A 22,043-nucleotide genomic window follows, 5' to 3' on the forward strand; every position below is an offset into this window, starting at 1 on the left:
GGGGCGGCCTAGAGCTCAGCCGGACAGCTTGTTTTTTCTGGGTCTTGAAAGTTTCCTGACTTTGACGGGGTACAGTCTGACTATTCAATCACTCTCTTATAGTGGACCATCTTTGAGGTTTTCTTTTTTGACAGATTTCCACCTTCCACAGTGTCTTGCTTTCAGGGCTGTGTTGTAATGACTTATACCTCTTGGGCTGCCAACTTAATTGGTTTATGTTGGTCTCTGGGTAGAGCTAATTCCTAGGATGACTTGCCAGGGTGAAGGGGACTTCCAACTGTCCTCAAGAGTGACTTTGTGATTGTGGAAAACATTAAAGACAGACAGACAGCGGGGCTTAGGAGCTCCTCGTTCCCTGTCAGGACTGAGAGCCTGAATGTGTTTTCCAAAGGCTATATCTAATGGGGTTTGCAGATCTTTCATAAGGCACGCATGTCGTACAGCTAACATATGACATAGTTGATAGGTAATATGATAAGTGGATAACCTAATAAACCAGCAATGAGGTGAGTCTTTGTCTTGACTTAGTGCTAGTTGACCTTGAACCCCGCTGAGCAAACAGGGGTTGCTACATTTATGGTAGGTTGGCTATAGAACCTGATTGCTTTTATCTACAGATAACCTTTAGGCATTGTGAAGTTGCCAGACACAAATGATTCATCTTATATGATTCTCTTATGGGGGATATTAGAGTGACCGTGTCTACTCATGAGAATGTATATTAAGATTTATTTATATCTCATAACGGTGAGTCTTCCCCCACCAGAGTCAGCTTTCAGGCCCATCATCATGAGCATGGATGATGTAGCTGAGAATGTATTACAGCTGCCGCTGCTGTGGCGGGATGCTTGCCTATGGCCTTTTCCTGTGTGTGGTTCCAAAGGTCAGGAATCGGAGATGCCTAGTTAGTTCCTTATCCTCACATCCAAATGTTAACTTGTTGCAGAATACACAAGGGAGCTTCCAAAAGTTTGCGGAAAAGTTCCATTTTTTAAAAATTCCATTTTTCTACGAACTATTTGAAGCCTTGCATAGTCCCACCTGAAGTAGATGTTACGAATGATTGCACAACTCGTTTTTAAGATGAATGAACTATTGATTTGTATGATATATATGAATTGCATACAGTAAAATGGTTAAAAATGTTTTAAATAAAAGTTTATTTTCAAGAAGTCCTTGCCAAAGTAAAAAAAAAAGAACATTTATGTTTATATATATGTATATATAGACCCATACACACATAGCACTGTGTTTTCAAAATGCTACAAGAGTTGTTTATTAACATACTTTTAAAAAATGAACATATTAGCTTAGAATCTCAAGGTTCCCATTACGCTGAATAAATCACTAAGCTCCGACCCGATCCCAATCACTTTTTCCACCTGAAACCAAGGGGACCATTGGAAATGTTGTGTCCATATACGTAAGGGCAGTCATGAAAACTGTCATGTAGAACAAGGGATGAAGACATGTAATTTTACTGTATCTTTTCTGTCATTTCTGGAAGCTGCCAGCAGAACCATTAAGCTCTGGTGCATTGTGGTTCTTGTTAGGTACCATCAGGTTGATTTCAGCTCAGAGCAGCCCACCTGACAGAGTGTCACTGCCCCATGGGCTGTCATCCTGTGGGAACAGCTCTCCAGGCCTGTCTCCTAGGTGGCCGCTCGGTGCATTGAATCACCAGCTTGTCAGCTAGCAGCCCCGCACATAACCACAGCACTACCAGGGCTCCTGGAGCTTTGGCCTAGCAACAGTTAAACTGTGGTGTCAGGGTGAAGTGTATCACCTTAGCTTCCTATCTTTATGATCTTTTTAATGCAGTATTTGATATAGAGAAATAGAATATTTGATGTCCACAGAAATTTCTAGAACGCAAAGGCACTCATGGAGATTTATTTCAAACATATTTTTCACAGCCTGGAATTGAACCTGAAGTCAGAAGGAAGCTTGGAGAAGCTGCGGTCCGAGCTGCGAAGGCTGTAAATTATGTGGGTGCAGGTATGTTAACGTTTGTTTCTGGAAGACAAGAAGAAACAGTAATCCCATGGTTTCTCAGAAGACCAAAGCCACGGACCGTATTTAAACCCATTGTTCTCAAACATTTGATCAGGTCCACAGTAAAAAGTTTATTTCATATCAAGACCAAGTATATACATGTAAGTGTGTGCTTATATCTAAAGACAGGGCTTCAAGGGTTTGTGGAAAACAATCGAGAGATACTGGAATTTTTCCACAGACTTTTTGAAGCCTCCATCTATTTGACATCGAACAGCATTTACCCTAGTTATGCATGATGCTTTTTGGTATTTCAAAATAAATCACCAAGTTGATTTGTACGATCCACTAGTAGTTGTGACCCACAATTTGCAAAACACTGAAAACCATATGTGGAATGGACTTTAAGCTCTGTGAAAAAAATGTAGAATACTTTGTGGCGTATGATTTCGTGTGAATGAAAATCCTAAAAAAAGCAAAATGAAAGTGACAGGAAGCTTGGGACCAAGTTTCTGGGGAAAGACTGACTATAACCGGGAACACAGGATCTTTTTCGGATGATGGAAGCATCCGCATATTGACGGTGGTAGTGGTCACTTGACTACACTTTTGCCACAGTTGAGCACATTAGCATGAACCAGTGGGGCTGAAGGAAGAAGTCTAAGCTGCACTGAAAGTATTAGCCAAAAACAAGGCTCCAGGAATTGATGGAGTTCCCATTGAAATGTTTCAACAAGCCAGCAAAGCACTGAAAGCACTAGCTCACTTACACCAGGAAATCCGGAAGACAGCTACGTGGTCAGCCGACAGGAAGAGATCCGTATATGTACCCATTCCAAAGAATGGTGACCCAACAGTATGCTCGAATTGTAGAGCAATACCACTAATAATAACACATGCAAATAAAATGTTGCTGAAGATAATCTAACAAAGGTTGCAGCAGCATATTGTCAGGGAGCTGCCAGAAGCTCACGCTGGATTCAGAAGAGGACATGGGACAAGGGACATCATGTGGATCTTGACTGAAAGCAGTGAATCCAAGAAAGATGTGTATTTGGGTCCTGCTGACTATGCTAAGGCATTTGACTAGGTGGGACCTAACGAACCATGAATAGCCGTGAGAAAATGGCAATCCCAGACCACTTCATTGTGCTCCTGCAGAGCCTGTACATGCACCAAGAAGCAATTGTGCAAACAGAACAAGGGACTCTACTGCAAGGTTTATCATCAGGAAAGGCACGCATCAGGATTGTATCCTTACACCATACGTATTCCATCTGTATGCTGAAGCTGGATTATATGAAGAAAAATTCAGTCTTGAATTGGAAGAAGGTTTATTAACCACCTGTGATATGCAGATGATACAACCTGAAAATGAGGAGACCTTGCAGCACTTGCTGATGAAGATCAAGAATTGCAGCCTTCGGTATGGATTACAACTCAGTGTGAAGAGAAGAAATCCTCACAATGGGACCAATAAGGAGCATCATGGTAAATGGAGAAAAGATTGAAGTTGTCGAGGCTATTGTCTTGCTTGGATCCATCATCAGTACTCATGGAAGCAGCAGTCAAGGTCACATGATGCGTTGCGTTGGGTAAATGGATGTTACTTTGAGGACTGTGGTGGGCCTGACCCAAGCTGTGGTGTTTTCGGTTGTCTGCTGCGCAAGGGAAAGTTGGGCACTAAATAAGGAAGGCTGAAGAGGAATCCAGGCACTTGATAACAGTGCTGATGAAGAATGCGGAAAGTACCAGGGACGACCAAAAGGACCAACAACTCTGTCTATGAAGAAACACAGCCAGAATGTTCCTGTGGCATGGCTGGTGAGACTGTTTCATGGCCTGTGGCCCTGGAGAAGAGGGCCGGTGAAAAGGATCAGTTAGCACAGTGACGGCCACGGTGGGCTCACACCAACAGTGGTGAGGAGGGCGCAGCACAGGACAGGGGTGTCTAGTTCTGTTGTGCACAGGGTCTCTCTGCCCAGAGCCAACTCGATAGCACCTCACAACAGCACTTAAAATGGTTTCGTTTCTTTGGCTTAAATTATATCTTAATAAACCTGAGAGAATTTTTCCTAGGGCTTTATAGAATGCTAATAGATAAATATTGGCATAAAGTAATCAACAAAAACATACTATCGAGTTACTGCCAATATATACTGATCCCATATAGAATCTCCGAGATGGGTACAGACAGCCTCAGCTTTCTCACACTGAGCAGCAGCTGGTAGGCTTGAACTACCAACCTTGTGGTTAGCAACAGAACAACACCTAACCCACAATGCCACCAGGTTCCGTAAGGTGTCAACATGCACTGTCATTGAGCCGAGTCCTACACAGTGACCCTACAGGCCAGGGTGGAGCTGGCCCTGTGAATTTCCAAGACTGTAGCTCTTTATGGGAGTAGAAAGCCTCATCTTTCTCCCACAAAGCAGCTAGTGGTTTCAAACTTGTGACATTTTGGTTAGCAGCCCAGTGCGAAACCCACCAAGGAACGTATGAGGGAACTTCCGAAAGCACACACATTGGGGGCAGGGGGTGATTTCTCTCTTTGTCCTCAAGGTTAGAGTGAGATCAGGTGCCTGCCACCTGTGAGGCTGGGACCCTCTGGGGGACCTCAGTGCACTGAAGCAGTGACCCAGCTCGGCCACATTCTCACTTCTGTGACAGCTGAGCCTGATGCATAAAGCAGGGCTTACCATTTGCTCGAAACCTCAAATAGACTTTTCTGTTGCTCAATTTCATGTATGTCTTTTTTTTTTTTTTGTGGCACATCCTATTTTTGACAGAATCATTTGCTGCAATACATGAGATGCTTCTGAGGTGCAAAATGGTTAGCATTGAATGAAGGCTGCAGGAACACTTGATGTAATACGCCCTGGGTGATTTTGATTGGCTACTGATTAAGCACCCTCGATAATGTGGCCTTTATCTTTTATCTTGCAGGAACTGTGGAGTTTATTATGGACTCAAAGCACAATTTCTACTTCATGGAGATGAACACAAGGCTGCAAGTAGAACATCCCGTTACTGAAATGATCACAGGAACTGACTTGGTAGAGTGGCAGCTTAGGGTGAGAGAAGTTTGTTCTTTTTTTCCTCTTATAGATCGATCTTGGAAATCAATTTGTTTATGGCCTCTTAAAATAACACATCATTTTCAACCAGGATTCAATTCTTGATGGTTTTGATGAGGACAGAAATCAAATGGGAAGTTCTTACTCTGTCACTTAATCCACTGGTCTCCCTCAAGCAGCGGGGTAGACTGCCACCAGAAGGCTATGAGGCTTAAGTCATGACCACAGCATTTTATGACAAAGTCTCAGCTTCTACTTGAGGCCACCTAATTCCAAGGCGGGCCATCATGAGATGGTTGAGGCAGGACAAATGCTCATGAAGGTGATTTGAGATACACACTGAACCGTATGTCCTAACCTAAGAACAATCCGTTCTTATGAGGCAGCTCTGCTGGATACTTACCCACAGGAAGGGATCACCAAAACTCTCAGTGCTGAACCAAAGTGTGATGAAGAAACCAGATGGTGCCCAGCTGCCAGAAAAAATAGTGTTCGAGCGACTTCAACGCTTATCTTAAAACAAGCAGCCGTCTAAGTGAGGTATCAGCTAAGTCCACACAGCAGAAACACACGAGTCTGTATTGTCCAATGTTTGTGACTGACAAAATCAAGATAGAGGAAGTAATTTTAATAGAACTTATTCTGAACACACAGTTGGTAGAAGGCATCAAAAGGAGATTGAAAGAATACACAGAGTACTAAAATAAAAAGAACTAGTTGATTTTTCTATTTCAGGAGGTAGCCTATGAACATAAACCAGATGGTACTGAAGGAAGAAGTTCAAGCTGCACTGAAAGGATAGGCCAAAAACAAGGCTCCAAGGATTGACATATTATCAATTGAAATATTTCGACAAGCTGATGAAACACTCACTCATCTACACCACGAATTTGGCCAACTGACTGGAAGAGATCCATACTTGTATCCCTTCCAAAGAAAGGTGACCCAAGAGAATGCTCAAACTATAGAACGACATCATTGATATCACAAGCATGTAAAATGTTGCTGAAGAGCATCCAATAATAGTGCAGCAGTACATTTACAGAGAGCTGCCAGAGGTTCAGGCCAGATTCAGAAGAGGACATAGAACAAGGATATCATTGCTGATATCAGATGGATCTTGGCTGAAAACAGAGACTACCAGAAAGATGTTCATGTGTGTTTCGTTGGCTATGCCAAGGCATTCTACTGTGTGAGTCACAACAAATGATGTAGAGCCTTGAGAGGAATAGGATGCCCAGAAACTTCATTGTACTCTTGCCGATCCCACCTGTGGATCAAGATGCAGTTGTGGGAAGAGAACAAAGGAATACTACTTGGTTTAAAATCAGGAAAAGTGTGCATCAGGTGCATATACGCTCACCATCCTTGTGTAATCTGTATGCTGAACAAATCATCAGAGAAGCTGGTTTATGTGAAGAAGAATGTGGTATTAGAATGGGAGGAAGGCTTATTAACAACCTTAGACATGCAGGTGACTCAACCTTGCTTGCTGAAAGTGAGGAAGACTTGAAGCACCCGCTGATAAATATAAGGATTGCAGCCTCCAGTATAAATTACAATGCGATGTAAAGAAGACTAAAATCCTCACAACTGGACCAATAAGGAACATCATGATGAACAGAAAACAGATCAAAGTTGTCAAGGATTTCATTTTGCGTGGATCCTCAATCTATGCTCCTGGAAGTAGCAGTCAAGAACTCAGATGACACATTGCATTGGGTAAATCTACTACACTAGTCTTCTTTCAAGCGTTGAAAAGCAAGGATGTTACTTTCAGAAGTATCTGACCCAAGCCATGGGATTTTTAGTTGCCTCCTGTGCATGGGAAAGTTGGACATTGAATAAGGAAAGCTGAAAAAAGAAAATCAATGCATTTGAACTGTGGTGTTGGTGAAGAATATTCAAAGCACCACGAACTGCCAGAAGAACAAACTTCTTGGAAGAAGTACAGCCAGTAGGCTCCCAAGAGGCAAGGACTGTGAGACTTCATCTCCCTTACTTTGGACATTATTGGGAGAGACCAGCCCCTGGAGAGGGACATCGTGCTTGGTCAAGTGTAGGAGCAGCAGGAAGGGGGAAGGCCCTCGATGAGATGGACTGACACACTAGCTGCAACAATGGGCCCAAGCATAAAAGCAACGATTGGTGCAGAACCGAGTGGCGCTTTGTTCCATGTGACACATGGGTCCTATGGATGACAGTGAAAGCCCAACATTCGCCAGAAGAGTCCCCCGAGGATTGAGCCTCCACTGAATTCTCTCAGACCATTGACCAGCCAGGGGAATCTAATCGCCTTTCCCTCCAACCCAGTACACCAGAAACGCAATGAATGCAGATAAGTGAGCTTAAATTTTAACAGAGGAATTTTTAAAATTGCTTTGATTCATTTTTAAAATTCATTTGGTTTTTTTTTTTTACATCCTTTCATTAGGATTGGGATTTTTCTGTGTTTTATTTTGTCACTGTTGTGGAAGGACATCTTTATATGGTTTTCTTTAGATGAAATCCAGGCTAGGTCTATCTATAGAGACAGTAACTGGATTCATAGTTGCTTAGCATTAAGAAAGGAGAGATTTGGAGAGAATGGGGAGCTAGTTAAATGAATGCAAAGTGAAGAAAACAATCTAAAATTTAATGTGGCTATGATTGCACAACTCTTTTTAATATATTCAGACCATTGAATCGTATGGTACATGAATTATATGTCAACCAAACTGTAAAAAAAAATTAATAAATTGAGAATTAAGAGCCAAAGGAAGGTCTAGCCCAGCAGAGGATCTGCATACCAATGTTGACCCACAGCCCTGTTATTGACCCATGATAAAATAAGTATAGATAGTCAAAGTACATAGTTAGAAACTCTTAAAGCATCTTGACATTGCTCTGGCATGGTTGGTGTGTGTGTTAGTCTAAGTAACCAGGGAAACAAATCCACAGAAAATCACATGTATAAGAGAGAGTTTTATATAAAGGGTAAGTGCACATTAAGAAAGCATCCCAACCCAGTGCTGTCCAATCCCATAATGCCAACATTAGCCCATATGTCTGACACCAATCCTCAAAGTCCTCCTCCATCTCACAAAACACACGCAATGATGCTGACTGCAGGAGGAAAGCCAAGTCAGTGAAGGTGTAAGCATCTCAGTGCTGGCAGGGATCTCCACGGCTGCTCCAGCACCCAGGGCTGCATCGGGGTAGATCCATGTGGCTTCTCCACAGGGATGTCTCGCAGGAAGTGAGCCTTGCCAGCTGAAGCAGGGAGCTGGCTATAAGGCAGCTGCACCCCGGTCCCACCATCAGAGAACAAGAGACCAGAGAACTAGAAAGGCGAGGCTCACTGAGCCATTTATCTCTCTGTCCTTCAATTAATTCCACCTGTGTTTATTGGCCAGGTTGGCACAATAAACCTTAACTCTCAGTGTGCTTCACAAAGTATAGTCCAGAACTTTTTCTTTAGATAATTTGAGACACTGGTTTAAGTCAGATTTCCACAAAGCACATTCCATGTTATTGTGTAGAAGACCTGGTGATCTTGACATTTTTGCCTAAAATTGGCTGCAGTGACAATCACAGAACTTCTGTGGGCGACTCTGGATTTCCTTTTGCTGGCTCCCTGGGGATGGTGGCTGGTTTTAATTGGGCCAGAAGATTCTCCTGAGCCTCCCTTGGTAGGCTTGGGAGCTAACGAGACACAGGCACAACAAGCCGGACGCGTCAGTGTCAGGAAAAGTCTTGGTGGACTGGTACAGCCCTGCCCAGAATGCTTGTTTCCAGAATTCAAGGAAAAGAAGGTGTTTTGGTCTTGCTTTGTTTGTTTTATTTTTCAAGCCATAATCAGAAGAGCACAGAACTTCTCAATCGAGAACGATGAGTGGCATTTAAGGGTCAAGGAAACCATAAGCTTTTGGATGTTAGTGGAAACAGTGGATTTATTTCTGAAACCCATGAAATTAAAAGAGGCTGGCAAAGCTCCCCAGAGAGAGGGCACTTGGAACAATTCCAACTCATAGCGACCCTGTAGGACAGGGCAGAATGGCCCCTTGGTTTCCCAAGGCTGTGATCTTTATGGAAGCCGGCTGCTAACATCCTCAAAATACCAAGCTTTGCACGACAGCTGAGTGCTTCACAGTTGTGCCACCGGGGCTCCTTCCAGAAAGAGGAGGAGGCTTTTTTATTAAAAAACAAAACAAAACGTGTCTTTTTCCACCATATCGGAGCCTGTGGAGGCCTGCTGGGAACAGGACTTCTAAACGGCAAATATGTCTGGGAGGCTGTGGTCCAAGACCATTTTTCCTGGCTATATTCACCGGGGTCTCCAGAACCAGAGGAAGTATACTGCTCTTCTTAAAATTGAAGGTGTTTACACCCGAGATAAAACGGAATTTTATTTAGGCAAGAGATGTGCTTCTGCGTACAAAGCAAAGAACAACACAGCGACTCCTGGCAGCAAACCTAATGTTTAGCATAGTGGCCATGTGTTGGCCTGCTAACCACAAGACCAGGAGTTCAAAACCACCAGCCGCTGTGAGGGAAAGGGGGGAGGGTTTTTATACCTGTAAGGAGTTAGTCTCAGAAACCCCAAAGGGCAGTTCCACCCTGCCCTACAGGGTCGCTATGAGTCACCGTCAACTCCATGGCATGAGCTTGGTTTTCGTTTTTGGCAGAGGGATTCCAGAGATCCGAGGGCGCGAGTGGACACGGTTTGTAGAGTCCAAGGCCGTTTGGCATCCAGCTTCCACGCAGAGGGAGAACTAGAACCGGAGCATTTGTTACTGCAGTGAGCCATGAACTCCAGCTCCAGGCCCTGTCTCCATGGCCAGAGGCTTTTCTGTGTGAGGGTCCAGGAGAGAGGCTGCAGCTGCAGTCCGTCAGCAGTGTCCAGGTGAACCCAGTGAGATTGAGAAAGAGTCCGAGTCTAAGCTTGAAAGGGGTGGAGCCCTGGTAGCTCAGTGGTTAAAAGCTATTCGTTGTGATTCAAAAGGTAACAAGTTTGAATCACCAGGCGCTCTGTGGAAGAAAGCGATGGCAGTGTGCTTCTGGAAACTAGTTCTCAACCTTCCTCATGCCGTGACCCTTTCATACATAGTTCCTCATGTGGAGGTGACCCCCAACCATAACATTATTTTCGTTGCTACTTCATCACTGTCATTTTGCTACTGTTATGAATCAGGCCACCCCTGTGAAAGGGTCGTTCAGCCCCCAAAGGGGTCGCGACCCACAGTTGAGAACCGCTGGTCTACAGCCTTGGGAACCTGGTGCAGTTCTATCCGGCCCCATTGGGTTGCAGTGCTTGGGAATTGGCATTGGGTTTGGTCAGTTTTTAAGCCAGCGAGAACTCAGGTGCACAGACCTCCAGGGCCCAGAGAGACATGGTGGGGCCAGAAGCAAGCTCAGAGGAAAGTAGACAGGCGATGGAAAGCCAGGTCGAAAACGGACTAACTAACCAGAAATAAAATTACAGGTTGAAAGGTGAGCATCCTTTTCTTCTTTTATATTAAAACAAGTCGATGTCCTTAAGAAAATATTCAAGTGTTTCACTGTAAGAGACAAGAAGGGAAGAATGACTAGCTATTACCCACACTCACTGCCATTGAATTGATTCCAATTCATAGTCACCCTGTATAGCGTCTGCTGGGATGCAGGTCTTTACAGGAGGGAACAGCTAGGCTGAACTCTACGCCGCCGAGTGGCTGGTGGTTTTGAACCACCGACCTTGCAGTTTGCAGGTCCAACCCAATAGCACCACCGGGGCTCTTAGGTAGTGCTTGCTGTAGGCCAGGCACTTGTCTGTCAAACAGAGGCAAACAAGGTTGCCCAGGTCACAGAGTAGCCAGAGAGACAGAATTTAATCCCAGGCCATGTGGCAGCAGAGTCTCTTGATTGAAAACACTGGCTTTAAAGGCCTGCAAGCGAGTCCCTTGATCGCTCACAACTGCTGTGTTCCAGAGCTTTCTGACAAATTCGAAGGGAGGGAACCCTGACTCTGTTTCATGTTCCTCTTGGAGCTCAGTGCCATGCTAAGTTACTTAGGAGGCGTTTGTTGTTGTTGTTGCTGTTTGGGGGTGGTGGTGGTGTTATTTGTTTGTTTCTGTATATTTATTGCTATGGCAAATTGTCATTTTCTCCTCTTAGAGAATGACTTGCAGGGAAGCGTTAAAAGGAGACAGACAGTGTGCCCTCCGGTCACCTTTTTCAAGTGACAGCAGTGGAAAGGCGAGCGTTGTCATCTTGGTACCTGTGGCCAACTTCTGTGCGTAGGCTCCGTAGAAAGAAACGATACTAGTCATCCATTTGAGTGCCTGGTGCCGTGCCCTTGTGGTAACACTGGATGTCTGCCAGGCTCGCCTCTGTTCTGCGCCCTCACTCGCTTACTCACGACGGAAGACCGGAGGGGGGGGTGCTGAAGCCGCCTCCGCTGATAATTTACTATCAAAAGGTTGATTTGGAAATGGAGTGCTGATGTTTCTGATGGAAATGGAGGCTTTATTGCCAGTAAAACAGCTTGGCCTTGATGATGCCTGTATGTGACCAACTCGAATCTTTGTCTTCATTATCTAGTCACCGGTTTGCCTGCTTTCTCCTTTTAAAAATCCCAGAAACCTGCACTGGAATTACTCAGCTATTCCCAGGCGGCATTGGTTTGTCTTTACCCCATTCTTGTTTCGGCCTAATGCTCAAGTAGGCAGAGCCAGTCACACGTTCCCGGGGCTCCGTTTGCAACCCAAATGTCTGTTTACCGGGCCAAGGCTGGCGTGCTGACTGGCACATCCTCTCCTCTTAACCAGGTCGCAGCAGGAGAGAAGATTCCCTTGAGGCAGGAAGAAATCACTCTGCGGGGCCATGCCTTTGAAGCTCGGATATACGCAGAAGACCCTAGCAATAACTTCATGCCAGGGGCCGGGCCGTTAGTCCATCTCTCCACGCCGCCAGCAGACCTTTCCACTAGGATCGAAACGGGAGTCCGACAAGGTAAAAGTAGTGAATCCATGTTTCTCGGGGGCAGTCTTGTCTCTGAGTCGTGCAGAAATGTCCAGCATTATGGCTGTCCTCAATTGTTAGCCTTTATCTGTCCTTCCGGATGGTTACTTTAGAGAATGACTGGGTGTTCATAAACAGCGCCCTCTTGTTTTGAAATGCAGTCGTACTTTGTCAACACAAAGCAAGAAATATTCTGAGTTACTATTGATTTTTTTTTTTTAACGTTCCTCGCTCCAGATAGGACTGAAGGTGACTACTGCCTATGCAGTGGTTCTCAACCTGTGGGTCATGACCCCTTTGGGGATCAAATAACTCTTTCACAGGGGTCGCCCGATTCATAACAATAGCAAAATGACAGTGATGAAGTAGCAATGAAAATAATTTTATGGTTGGGGGGGTCACCACCACATGAGGAACTGTATGAAAGGGTCGCAGCATTGGGAAGGTTGGGAGCCACTGGTCTACTGTGTTCAAGGCTCTGTCTTGCAGAGACTGAAAGTCCAACTGGAGAATGAAGGTGTAAGCTTACTATAGGCTGGAGAATGAAGGTGTAAACTTACTATAGGCTGGAGAACGAAGGTGTAAACTTACTATAGGCTGGAGAACGAAGGTGTAAACTTACTACAGGCTGGAGAACGAAGGTGTAAACTTACTATGGGCTAACCCAAGCGAACAGAGCCGGCGTGGCACGGCGGGCACATGGTTGACAGCCAGGGTCAGCAGCAACCATTCTGCAGCCCGCGCTATGTTTGCATGTGTGGGCTCCTTCAGCCATCAGAACTGCCCTAGGAGGAGGCGTCGTTCACCTCCCCATTTTAGAGCTGAGGAAACTGAGGCACAAGGAAGTGAAGTGACGTGCCCCAGGTCATCCTTGGAGGCAGGATTTATAGCCAGGCCGCCTGGCTGCCGAGTCAGTGATCAGGGCCCCCACTTTCTGCAGCGGACTCGCTGTCAGCTGCCAGAGGAGTTGTGCAGATGGAGAGTGCTCGCATCTGGAAGTTCTCTGGGCGCAGGCTCTGTCAGGCTGCTGGAAGCGGACAAGTTTAAAGAGGAGTGATTGACTGGTGAACGAGATCTGAGTTAGCAGACACGTGTCAGGTTGAGGAGTGGGGGCTTTGAAAAGTTTATGGGACAACGCACATAGATGATAATAGACTTTTGTCATGACGTTTTTTTAAGCCCTCCCTCATATAACAGTTTAAGAAACGCTGATGAACCAAGAAAGCTCAAGGTCCGTTTGAGGAACTGCAGGGAACCTGGTGTGGCCGGCATGGCGGAGGGCAAACAGTGTGTGTCCGGAAAGCCAAAGGGAAGATTTCGGATTCTGATGACCAATTGTCATCGTCTGGCAGTCTGGCTATGTCACAAGGAGATGTGGTCATTTTTTATGAATGAACAATAGAACAGAGAGCAAAGAGAGTCTATGCAGCAGAGAAGGAAGGAGGGGCTTGGGTGCAGTGTGGTTACAGTGCAGTCATCAAAGGCCAGCAGAGAGGACCTTTGGAGGCAGACTCCCCGGCTCGCCTCTTCTCTGATCCCCACTTACCTCGTGCTGCTCTCAGCAGCCCCCTTATCCGATCATAATCTGTTACTCCCTGTCTGGTTTCCACATTAGATCATAATATTTTTAAGGAAGCAATCAGGCCTTGCTCAAAGCATTGGCCTACTAAGCTATTCAGTATGTGTTGGTGAGTGAGTGGAGACAGGGAGAAAGGAAAGAGTATAATCCAGCCCCTTAATTGTATAGGTGAATCCCATGGGGTTTGCAGAGGTCATGGCCTGTCTGAATCAGGAAAATATCTCAATAGAATTCCTTATAATCTACCTCATCCTGGTGACAGGAACCATTTCTAACCATCGGAACATGCGTGGGGGCTAGATTCTTGTTGTCTAGGTCTCTACCCATCACATCAGTGACAGCTACCACTGGTTTGGTGGCTCTGTAGCTATGACACTTGGCACTCACCAATTTTCCAGATAATCCTCCTGGGACTCGGTTAGCAGTGAGGAGACAGAGAGCAGAGAGAAGGGAGTGCCCAGGGTCGAAGAGAGAGTGCTGTGAGAAGGTAGAGGGAGTGGGCACAGCCCCACAATGAGAAGGGACTTCCAGAGGAGCCGGTCAGGAGAAAGCTCATCCTGCATCTGAAGGCCCAGCTCACTTCGGCAGCCACACCCTCCTTAGACTGTGGGCACATGGTTAAAGCCCCTCTCTGCCTCATTTTCCTCAGGAACAAGATGGCGATCATGGCAGCATCTTCCAGGAGTTTTGCTAAGAGTAATTGAGAAAATGTACCTCCAAACCCCAGCAGAATGTCTTGCTGGTCACATGTGTTTGGCTTGTATGTTATCCCCCCTCAGTACTGACTCTGAGCCGTTTCGGTGCCCTTTCAATTCCAGGAGATGAAGTGTCAGTGCACTATGACCCCATGATTGCGAAGCTGGTCGTCTGGGCCGCGGACCGCCAGGCGGCCTTGACGAGGCTGAGGTACTGCCTCCGCCAGTACAACGTGAGTGACCCGGGCCACGGCAGTGCCCTCTAGTGCTTGCTGGGTTTCTGCAGCCACGCCCCGTCCCGTGGGTACCACTTGCCATTGTCTTTGTCTCCTTGCCACTGAACCCCTGTCAGAAATGAAAGTTCTGCCCCAGGGGTGGGAGTGCGTGGGAGGTGAGGCGTAGGGAGGGGTGGTGGTGTTTGGTATGGGTCAGACTAGGATTTCAGGGGTTTGGGGTTTCACTTAAGTACAAGGGAAAATAGAATTAAACAACAATGAACTCTATGATCCATTTGTAGTTAATTTTTATATAATGTATTTTATATAAGATATTAAAATTTTAATTTCATATGGTATATTGAATTATATACTATATTATATATTATGTTATAGGATATTATATTCCTATGTTCTGTTATATATTATACTATATATGCTATTTGAAAAAAAAAACAATGATTTTTTTCCCCTACACATTTGTGAAGCCTCTTTGCAAAACTCTCAAGGTTAGTGTTATAATGAAGTGAAATAGGAATTTTATTCTGGAAATAAGGCCCACCACCAAAGGATAGCCTGCAGTCAGGCTTTTTCTTCTCTGCAAATAAATAAAAAAAATCATGATGGGTGGCTTTTCATTTAATAGAATTTCATGCCCTTGATGCAGAAGGGCCCAGACCACATGGCTTCAGCTTCATAAAAGGGTTTCATAGCAATCCATGATGTGTAAGTCATGATGTGTTGGTAATTTGATTGTCCTCTGAGCTCTGTGATTTTGACCACAGTGGCCTCTCCTAACCATTCGCAGACACAGCTAGCAGGGCACCCTGTCTCATTGCCACCCTCCTCTGTGCCCTCAGCCTCGCTCCAGAGCTCGAAGGCTCTGGCCAAGTGACAGCCCGCCAGGACCTTACAAAGGCATCTGATTTATATCGCTGACCATTCAATCCCCTCCTCACCTGAGCCGGGGGAGAAAGATGATGTGTTCTACCCCATGACGAGTTACAGTGTTGGACCCCCCCAGGGGCAGTCCTCCCGTCCTGCAGGGTAGCCATCAGTGAGTTTGGTTTCTGGGGTTACCCTGTGTCATTTCAATGCCTCCATACTACCTGCTCCTCCCCCATCTCTGTGTCCACCTGGTCATCGTAAAAGAGAGTGGGACGTTTCACACCGGAGGCGCCATGACAGGGTGTGGTACTGGGTTTGGTGTGGTGGTCCCTTCACCATGTGTAGTGCCTTCCTGGGGTTCCCGTGTTTCCCCTGAGAGTGGTCCTTTGCAGAAAGTGCTTAGCAGAAAGGGCAGAAGTCAGACCACATTCAAATGTTTCTCCAAACGCCTTCTTTTCTCCACTCAGAAGGGCCTGAGGGCTTTACTCTCTCTCTCTAGATTGTTGGCCTGCACACCAACATCGACTTCCTCCTCAGCCTCTCCGGCCACCCCGAGTTTGAAGCTGGGAATGTGCACACAGACTTCATTTCTCAACACCACGGAGCTCTGTTTCCCACTAGGAAAGCCACGGCCAAGGAGTTTTTGTGCCAAGCAGCCCTGGGCCTCATCCTCCAGGAGAAAGCCATGACGGAGGCTTTCAGACTTCAGACGCAAGGTGCGGAACGCCTTTTGCTTGCCGTGTCTTTATGACACTGCATTAAACGTGCTTGTCTTCCTTAGTCCCCAGTGCTTCTTCCAGCAGTTGACACCGTTCTCTGCTCACATTTGTGTTGCTTTGTTTTCTGTTTGAAGAAGACTGCATATCCTGGCTGCACCCATAAACCCTTTCTATTAAATATGACCAAATATATCACCTAACTGTGTAGAGGGGGGTTTCTTTTCAGGCAAACACTGGTTCTTTCCCCAGTCCATACTGCCCCTGCCGGCTTCTTTTGCTTGCTCCTCCCCAAGTTACCCACTGGAAGTGCACCACGGTCCTTGGTCTTGAGCACTGGAGAGACTCGGGTGACCTTGAGCTCACCATTATTGACTGCTAAGCTGCTCTCCCCTCTCATTCTGAAACCTTGGTCCCCATCCTATGATTGAATTGTCAGCCTAGAGACCTAGGCACGTGCTTGTATCACCAGATCTGAACATAGAAGGAGACACAGCACAGATTCTTCTTGGCTACTAGAGAGATGCCTCTCCCCCTTAACTAGAGAGGTCTCTCCCCCTTAACTAGAGAGATGCCTCTCCCCCTTAACTAGAGAGGTCTCTCCCCCTTAACTAGAGAGATTCCTCTCCCCCTTAACTAGAGAGATGCCTCTCCCTTTAGTGTCCCCACCAAGTTGTGGCCCAGCCTCTTTGTTACACCGCAGGAAGCTGGAAAGTCATTACTTCATAAGGTAGCTTTGGTCAGCTCTGTGCGAGAAAGTCCCTCCCTTTAAATGGAACAAAACTCTGGTCTCTCCTGCACTTGCTCCTCAATGTATTTTTTGTTGGTCTCCATTGCCTTCAAGTCAGTTCCTCCTCATGGCCACCTTCTGTGTGGCGACCAGAACCACTCTGCCGAGTTTTCACGGCTGAACCTCTCAAGGTCTCCGTCTCCCAAGTTGCCTCTCGGTGGATTTGAACCACCAACCTGTGGCTCACCATGGAAGATTTAACCATTCGTACCACTCAGACACTCGTCAGATATATTTTCTCAGGTTAATCTGACCTCTGGCGCAAACGGGGTGGGGTGGGGGAATACCCCAAACACATTGATCTTTCTGTTGTCCAGGAACTTTCTTCTCTCAATTCACTCAATAGAGCATTACTGAGAACTCCAAACGGGCAACTCTGCTTGGAGGCTATTTGTGCTCTAGCCTCATTTTACCCTCCACCATGAAGTGAGATGCGGCTAAGTACATGCCGTGTAGTGTTTCTGCGCCTGCACGTAGCAGTTTTAATGCGGAGCATCTCTGACCTTCCTTTTTCTAAATGGACAGCTGGCACAGATCGGAGTTTCAGAATTTAGTTTTGCTGTAGCTCCTGAATGTTGGCCAAGAGGCCACCTACCCTAGAAAACCTGTCAGGCTCAGGCATCTTCAGAACCAAAAATCATATCATTGTGAATGAGGGGGAGTGGGGAGTGGAGACCCCAAGCCCATTGTTAGGCCACTGGAGATCCCCTTACAGAAGGGTCTCAGGGAGGAGACGAGCCAGTCAGGATGCGATGTCACAACAATGAAACATACAACTTTCCTCTAGTTCCTAAATGCCTCCTCCTCCCCCACTATCATGATCCCAATTCTACCTTGCAAGTCTGGCTAGACCCGAGGATGTACACTGGTACAGATAGGAACTGGAAACACAGGGAATCCAGGGCGGATAATTCCTTCAGGGCCAGTGGTGTGAGTGGCGATACTGGGAGGGTAGAGGGAGGGTGGGTTGGAAAGGGGGAACCGATTACAAGGATCTACATGTGACCTCCTTCCTGGGGGCGGACAACAGAAAAGTGGGTGAAGAGAGATGTCGGACAGGGCAAGATATGACAAAATAATAATTTATAAATTATCAAGGATTCGGGAGGGGGTGGGGATGCAGGGAGGGAGGGGGAAAATGAGGAGCTGATGGCAGGGGCTTAGGTGAAGAGCAAACGTTCTGAGAATGATGAGGGCAATGAGTGTACAAATGTGCTTTACACAATTGATGCATGTATGGATTGTGATAAGAGTTGTATGAGCCCCTAATAAAATGATTAAAATAATAATATTAAATAAATAAAGATTAAAAAAAAGAAAGAAAGAAAAGAAAACCTGTTGGGCTTGACCAGTCCCACGAAAGAGAAAAGAGGCCGTGGACAGCAACATCATGAACGAAAGCGCGTTTGGTGACCAGGATTGTGTTTGTCCTGTCAAATAGGGCAACCACTGTACACTTCCTGACACCAGAGGTTGAGCAAGCATATTGGTTGCAACCATTCTGATTTTTCAAGGGATGCTGGGGCTTTTTGTAGAGAATTTCCCTGAAGGTAGTGAAACTACCTATGTTTAAAATAACAAAAAGGACAAAGAAAACACATGTCAGCTACCAGTTTAGGGCTGGTATAGGCTCCTGTTGTGTTTTCTTTTGTAAGTTAGATGTTTCAGGGGGAGCCGGGAGAGAGAGGGGAAAATGAGGAGCTGATGCCAAAGGCTTAAGTGGAGAGCAAATGTTTTGAGAATGATGAGGGTAACGAATGTACAAATGTGCTTTACACAATTGATGCATGTATGGATTGTGATAATACCCAATAAAATGACTAAAATAAATTTAAAAAAATTTTTAAGTTAGAAGCTTCCTAGGTTTCCTGGGCAGTAAATTTGTTCTTGAATTCTCATTGTTTTCTAGATCCATGGTCCCCATTTGCATCTAGCAGCGGACGAAGACTGAATGTCTGTTACACCAGACACGTAACTCTGAAGGATGGTAAAACCAGTAAGTCATGCTTTGTTTACAGAGAGCTAGGATTAATATGATGCATCACATGTACCTGAAAAGTGGAAAAAATATTTAGCCTGATCATAATCAAATATATATATACATATATATCTGTATATATATGTATGTATGCATGTCTGGCCTAAACCTTGGGAGGGAAGTTGACAAAATAGCAGAATTGGTGGCTCGGGGTGTTTTGCTTCCCTCCTTCATCCTTGTCCTGCGTCTTTGCAGATGTACTTAAACATGTCATAAGACACACAGGTATAAGACTGACGTGAGCTGTGCCGAAGTTCATGTGGTTACTATTGGGCCAGGGGGTTCGAGGCCATCTCTTCCCTCCCCCCATTTCATTTTACTTTGCTTTGCAGTTTTTCTATGAGAATGCATTGACTTTTCATTACAAAGGGGGAAAAGATACACAACTGTCAGAGAGGGAGGGAGGGTGACCCACCAAAGAGACCAAGAGCCTCGTCACCTGTAAATCAGTGTCATTACAACCAGCTAATGAGGAGGGGTCACTGCTGTCCCCACCTGTGGATGAGGGGGCGGAGGCACAGCGATGAAAGGACTCACTCCAGGCCAGTTAGTGGCAGAGCCAGGACTAACACCCACTCTCTCAGGCCTCGACTTCCCTGCTGCTTCCACCAGTCCATCAAGTGGAACATTGATTCTTGACTGCAAAATCATTTGAGTCAGGACTGATTTATTTTAAGTCAAGTCCGAAGAGACCCCTCCCCCCCAAGCCAGAAGGCAGCCTGTTCATTTATGGTTGGACCAGTGTGCCCGGGGGACCCAACTCCTGAGAGCTGTGTTCTGAGACTGTGTCCGTTCCTCGGCTGGACAGTGAACGTGACAAGCTGGGTAGGCAGAGTCAGAGCCAGAAGTGCTAACCACCTTGCAGGTGAGGCCTCACTATGCGCTTGCTCCATCATGGCAATGTGCCAAACTCTCCTGCCAGCCGACCTGGGCACCCTCCTCCCTGGACACAGGAGGATTTTCTTGACCTCAGGATGTTTACGGGTGTCTTGTCAGGGACAAGAAATCTGTAAGGAAGAGAAAGCAAGTCCAGTTACCCTATACCATAGTGGGTGGGTGGGGCATGGGACTGAGCATTTTCCTGGACATGCCTTTACCATGATTCGCCTGGTACCCGCATCAGTGACAAACTTTCTGAATTGTGTAAATTGAGAGAAAGCTCAACTGATATAATTTGAGGCCTCTTCTCTTAGAAGGGATTTTGGACCATACTGGGTAGAAAAATTCTATCACTGTACGTTCAGTACAGTTTTGCGATGTAGCTATGCTGAGGGGTGGGGCTGCCTTGTTTTGGGTTTCTCTCTGAAGGAACGACCCTTTGGCAAAGGAGAACTGTGTGTCTCGGGGACAGATGGAGACTGTGGGTTCAGCTCCGGACGCTCTTCTTCTCAGTGACTCGAGGGCAAGTCAGGCGTCCAGTGTCCAGGACCATAAATGGGGGTGGTAGGAGCGACTACTTCCCGGGGAGTAGGTGAGACAACACCCACGGAAACGTTCAGCTCACGAATAGAGCATATGGTTAGCAAATCAGTAAATGTCGGCTACTGTCATCATTGTCATCACCGTTATTATTAAATTATATCCCCTGAGAAGTGTTGTACGAGGGGGAAATTGATGTACATAAAATCAAAACTCACTTGCCATCAAGTCAATTCCAACTCACAGCGACCCTAGAGAACTGTCCCCGTCAGTTTCCGAGACTGTAACTTACCTATGGGAGTAGAAAGCCTCATCTTTCGCCCAAGAATCAGCTGGTGGTTTCAAACTGCTGATCTTATGGTTAGCAGCCCAATGCACAGCCACTCTGCCACCGCTGCTCCCAGATCTACATAAGAGGGCTTTAGAGAGTCTGTGGAAGAATCCCATTGTTGTTTAGTTCCATGTTGCATGATCATTTTAAAAGGTTGGCTGCAATACGTATAGCATAATGCTACGCTGATGGAGACAATGTGTATTTGAAGGTGTGCTTTACAAGGTCTGGATGAGGAGTCAACACTCAGAATATATTCAGAACTCCCACAGCTTAACAATAGAAAGACAAACAATGCCATCCAAAAACGGCAGAAGATTTGAATAGACATTTCACCAAAGAAGAACTGCAGGTGGCCATGAGCACCGGAAAGATGCCCAGCATCCTTGTTGTTAGGGAAACGCAAGCCCAAACCACATGGAGCTCTCACCTCCGGCCCAGCAAGATGACGGATGGAAAGAAAAGGAAACCACAGGTGATGGCGGGGATGTAGAGAAACGGCTGCTGGTAGGATTGTAAAGTGGCCCCTCTCCTGTGAGAAACACAGGTGCACATAGCACTTCTGTACCGTCCAGCAGCTCTGCTTGTAGGTAAACCAAACCCAACTCACTGCCATCAGGCCACTGTGGGCTCACAGCAACCCCCGGGGGTGTTCCCAGACTATCACTATTTACCTGAGTAGAAAGCCCAGTCTTTGGCCTGTGGAGCTGCTGGTGGTTTCAAACTGCTGACCATACAGATCGCAGCCCAACACATAACCACTACACCACCAGGGACTTACTTCTAGGTATATGGCTGAAAGAATTGAAAGCAGGAATCCAAATAGATACTTATCCACCAGTGTTCGTTTCAGCACTGTTCACAGTAGGCTGCTTATCTGCCAATGAATGAATGAATAAAATGTGATCTGTACAGACAACGGAGTGATCCTGGCCCACAGAGAGGACCGAGGTCCTGATAGTTGCTGTAACACAGATGAAGCCTGAAAGCATCATGTTGAGGGAGATTAGATACTCGCAAAAGGACAAACATCACATGGTCCTGTTGCTGTAAGAAATGGAGAATAGGCAAGTATCTAGAAACCAAGGTTTATTAATGGTTGTGAGCGGGGGTTAGAAGGAAGCGGGGAGGGGATGTCATTGTGTAGGAAATAGACAGTATGTATTAAGCGTGATGGAACAAATTGGAAATGGGTCATGGTGATAGTTGAACCACATGGTGAACATCGTTAATGTCACTGGATGGGACCTGCAAAGCGTGTTGGAATGGAAAGTGTTTTATTGCAAATATGTTGACCACAATGAGAAAATAAAAAAGGT

At 46.0% G+C, this 22,043-nt stretch overlaps 1 protein-coding gene across 1 annotated transcript in view; it reads left to right on the plus strand.

The window, feature by feature from the left end:
* The window catches only part of MCCC1 (methylcrotonyl-CoA carboxylase subunit 1), a 60,276-nt gene that overhangs the window by 28,269 nt on the left and 9,964 nt on the right, over nt 1-22,043 (plus strand). The window contains exons 9-14 of the mRNA XM_004708693.2: nt 1,917-1,998; nt 4,942-5,069; nt 11,861-12,044; nt 14,451-14,560; nt 15,930-16,146; nt 18,846-18,932. Of these exons, the coding sequence (XP_004708750.1) occupies nt 1,917-1,998; nt 4,942-5,069; nt 11,861-12,044; nt 14,451-14,560; nt 15,930-16,146; nt 18,846-18,932 (808 nt within the window). The remainder of the gene's footprint in view (nt 1-1,916; nt 1,999-4,941; nt 5,070-11,860; nt 12,045-14,450; nt 14,561-15,929; nt 16,147-18,845; nt 18,933-22,043) is intronic.

This window comes from Echinops telfairi, unplaced genomic scaffold (genome assembly GCF_000313985.2).
Source record: "Echinops telfairi isolate 266 unplaced genomic scaffold, ASM31398v2 ScPeMD7_4225;HRSCAF=4972, whole genome shotgun sequence".
NCBI lineage: Eukaryota > Metazoa > Chordata > Mammalia > Afrosoricida > Tenrecidae > Echinops > Echinops telfairi.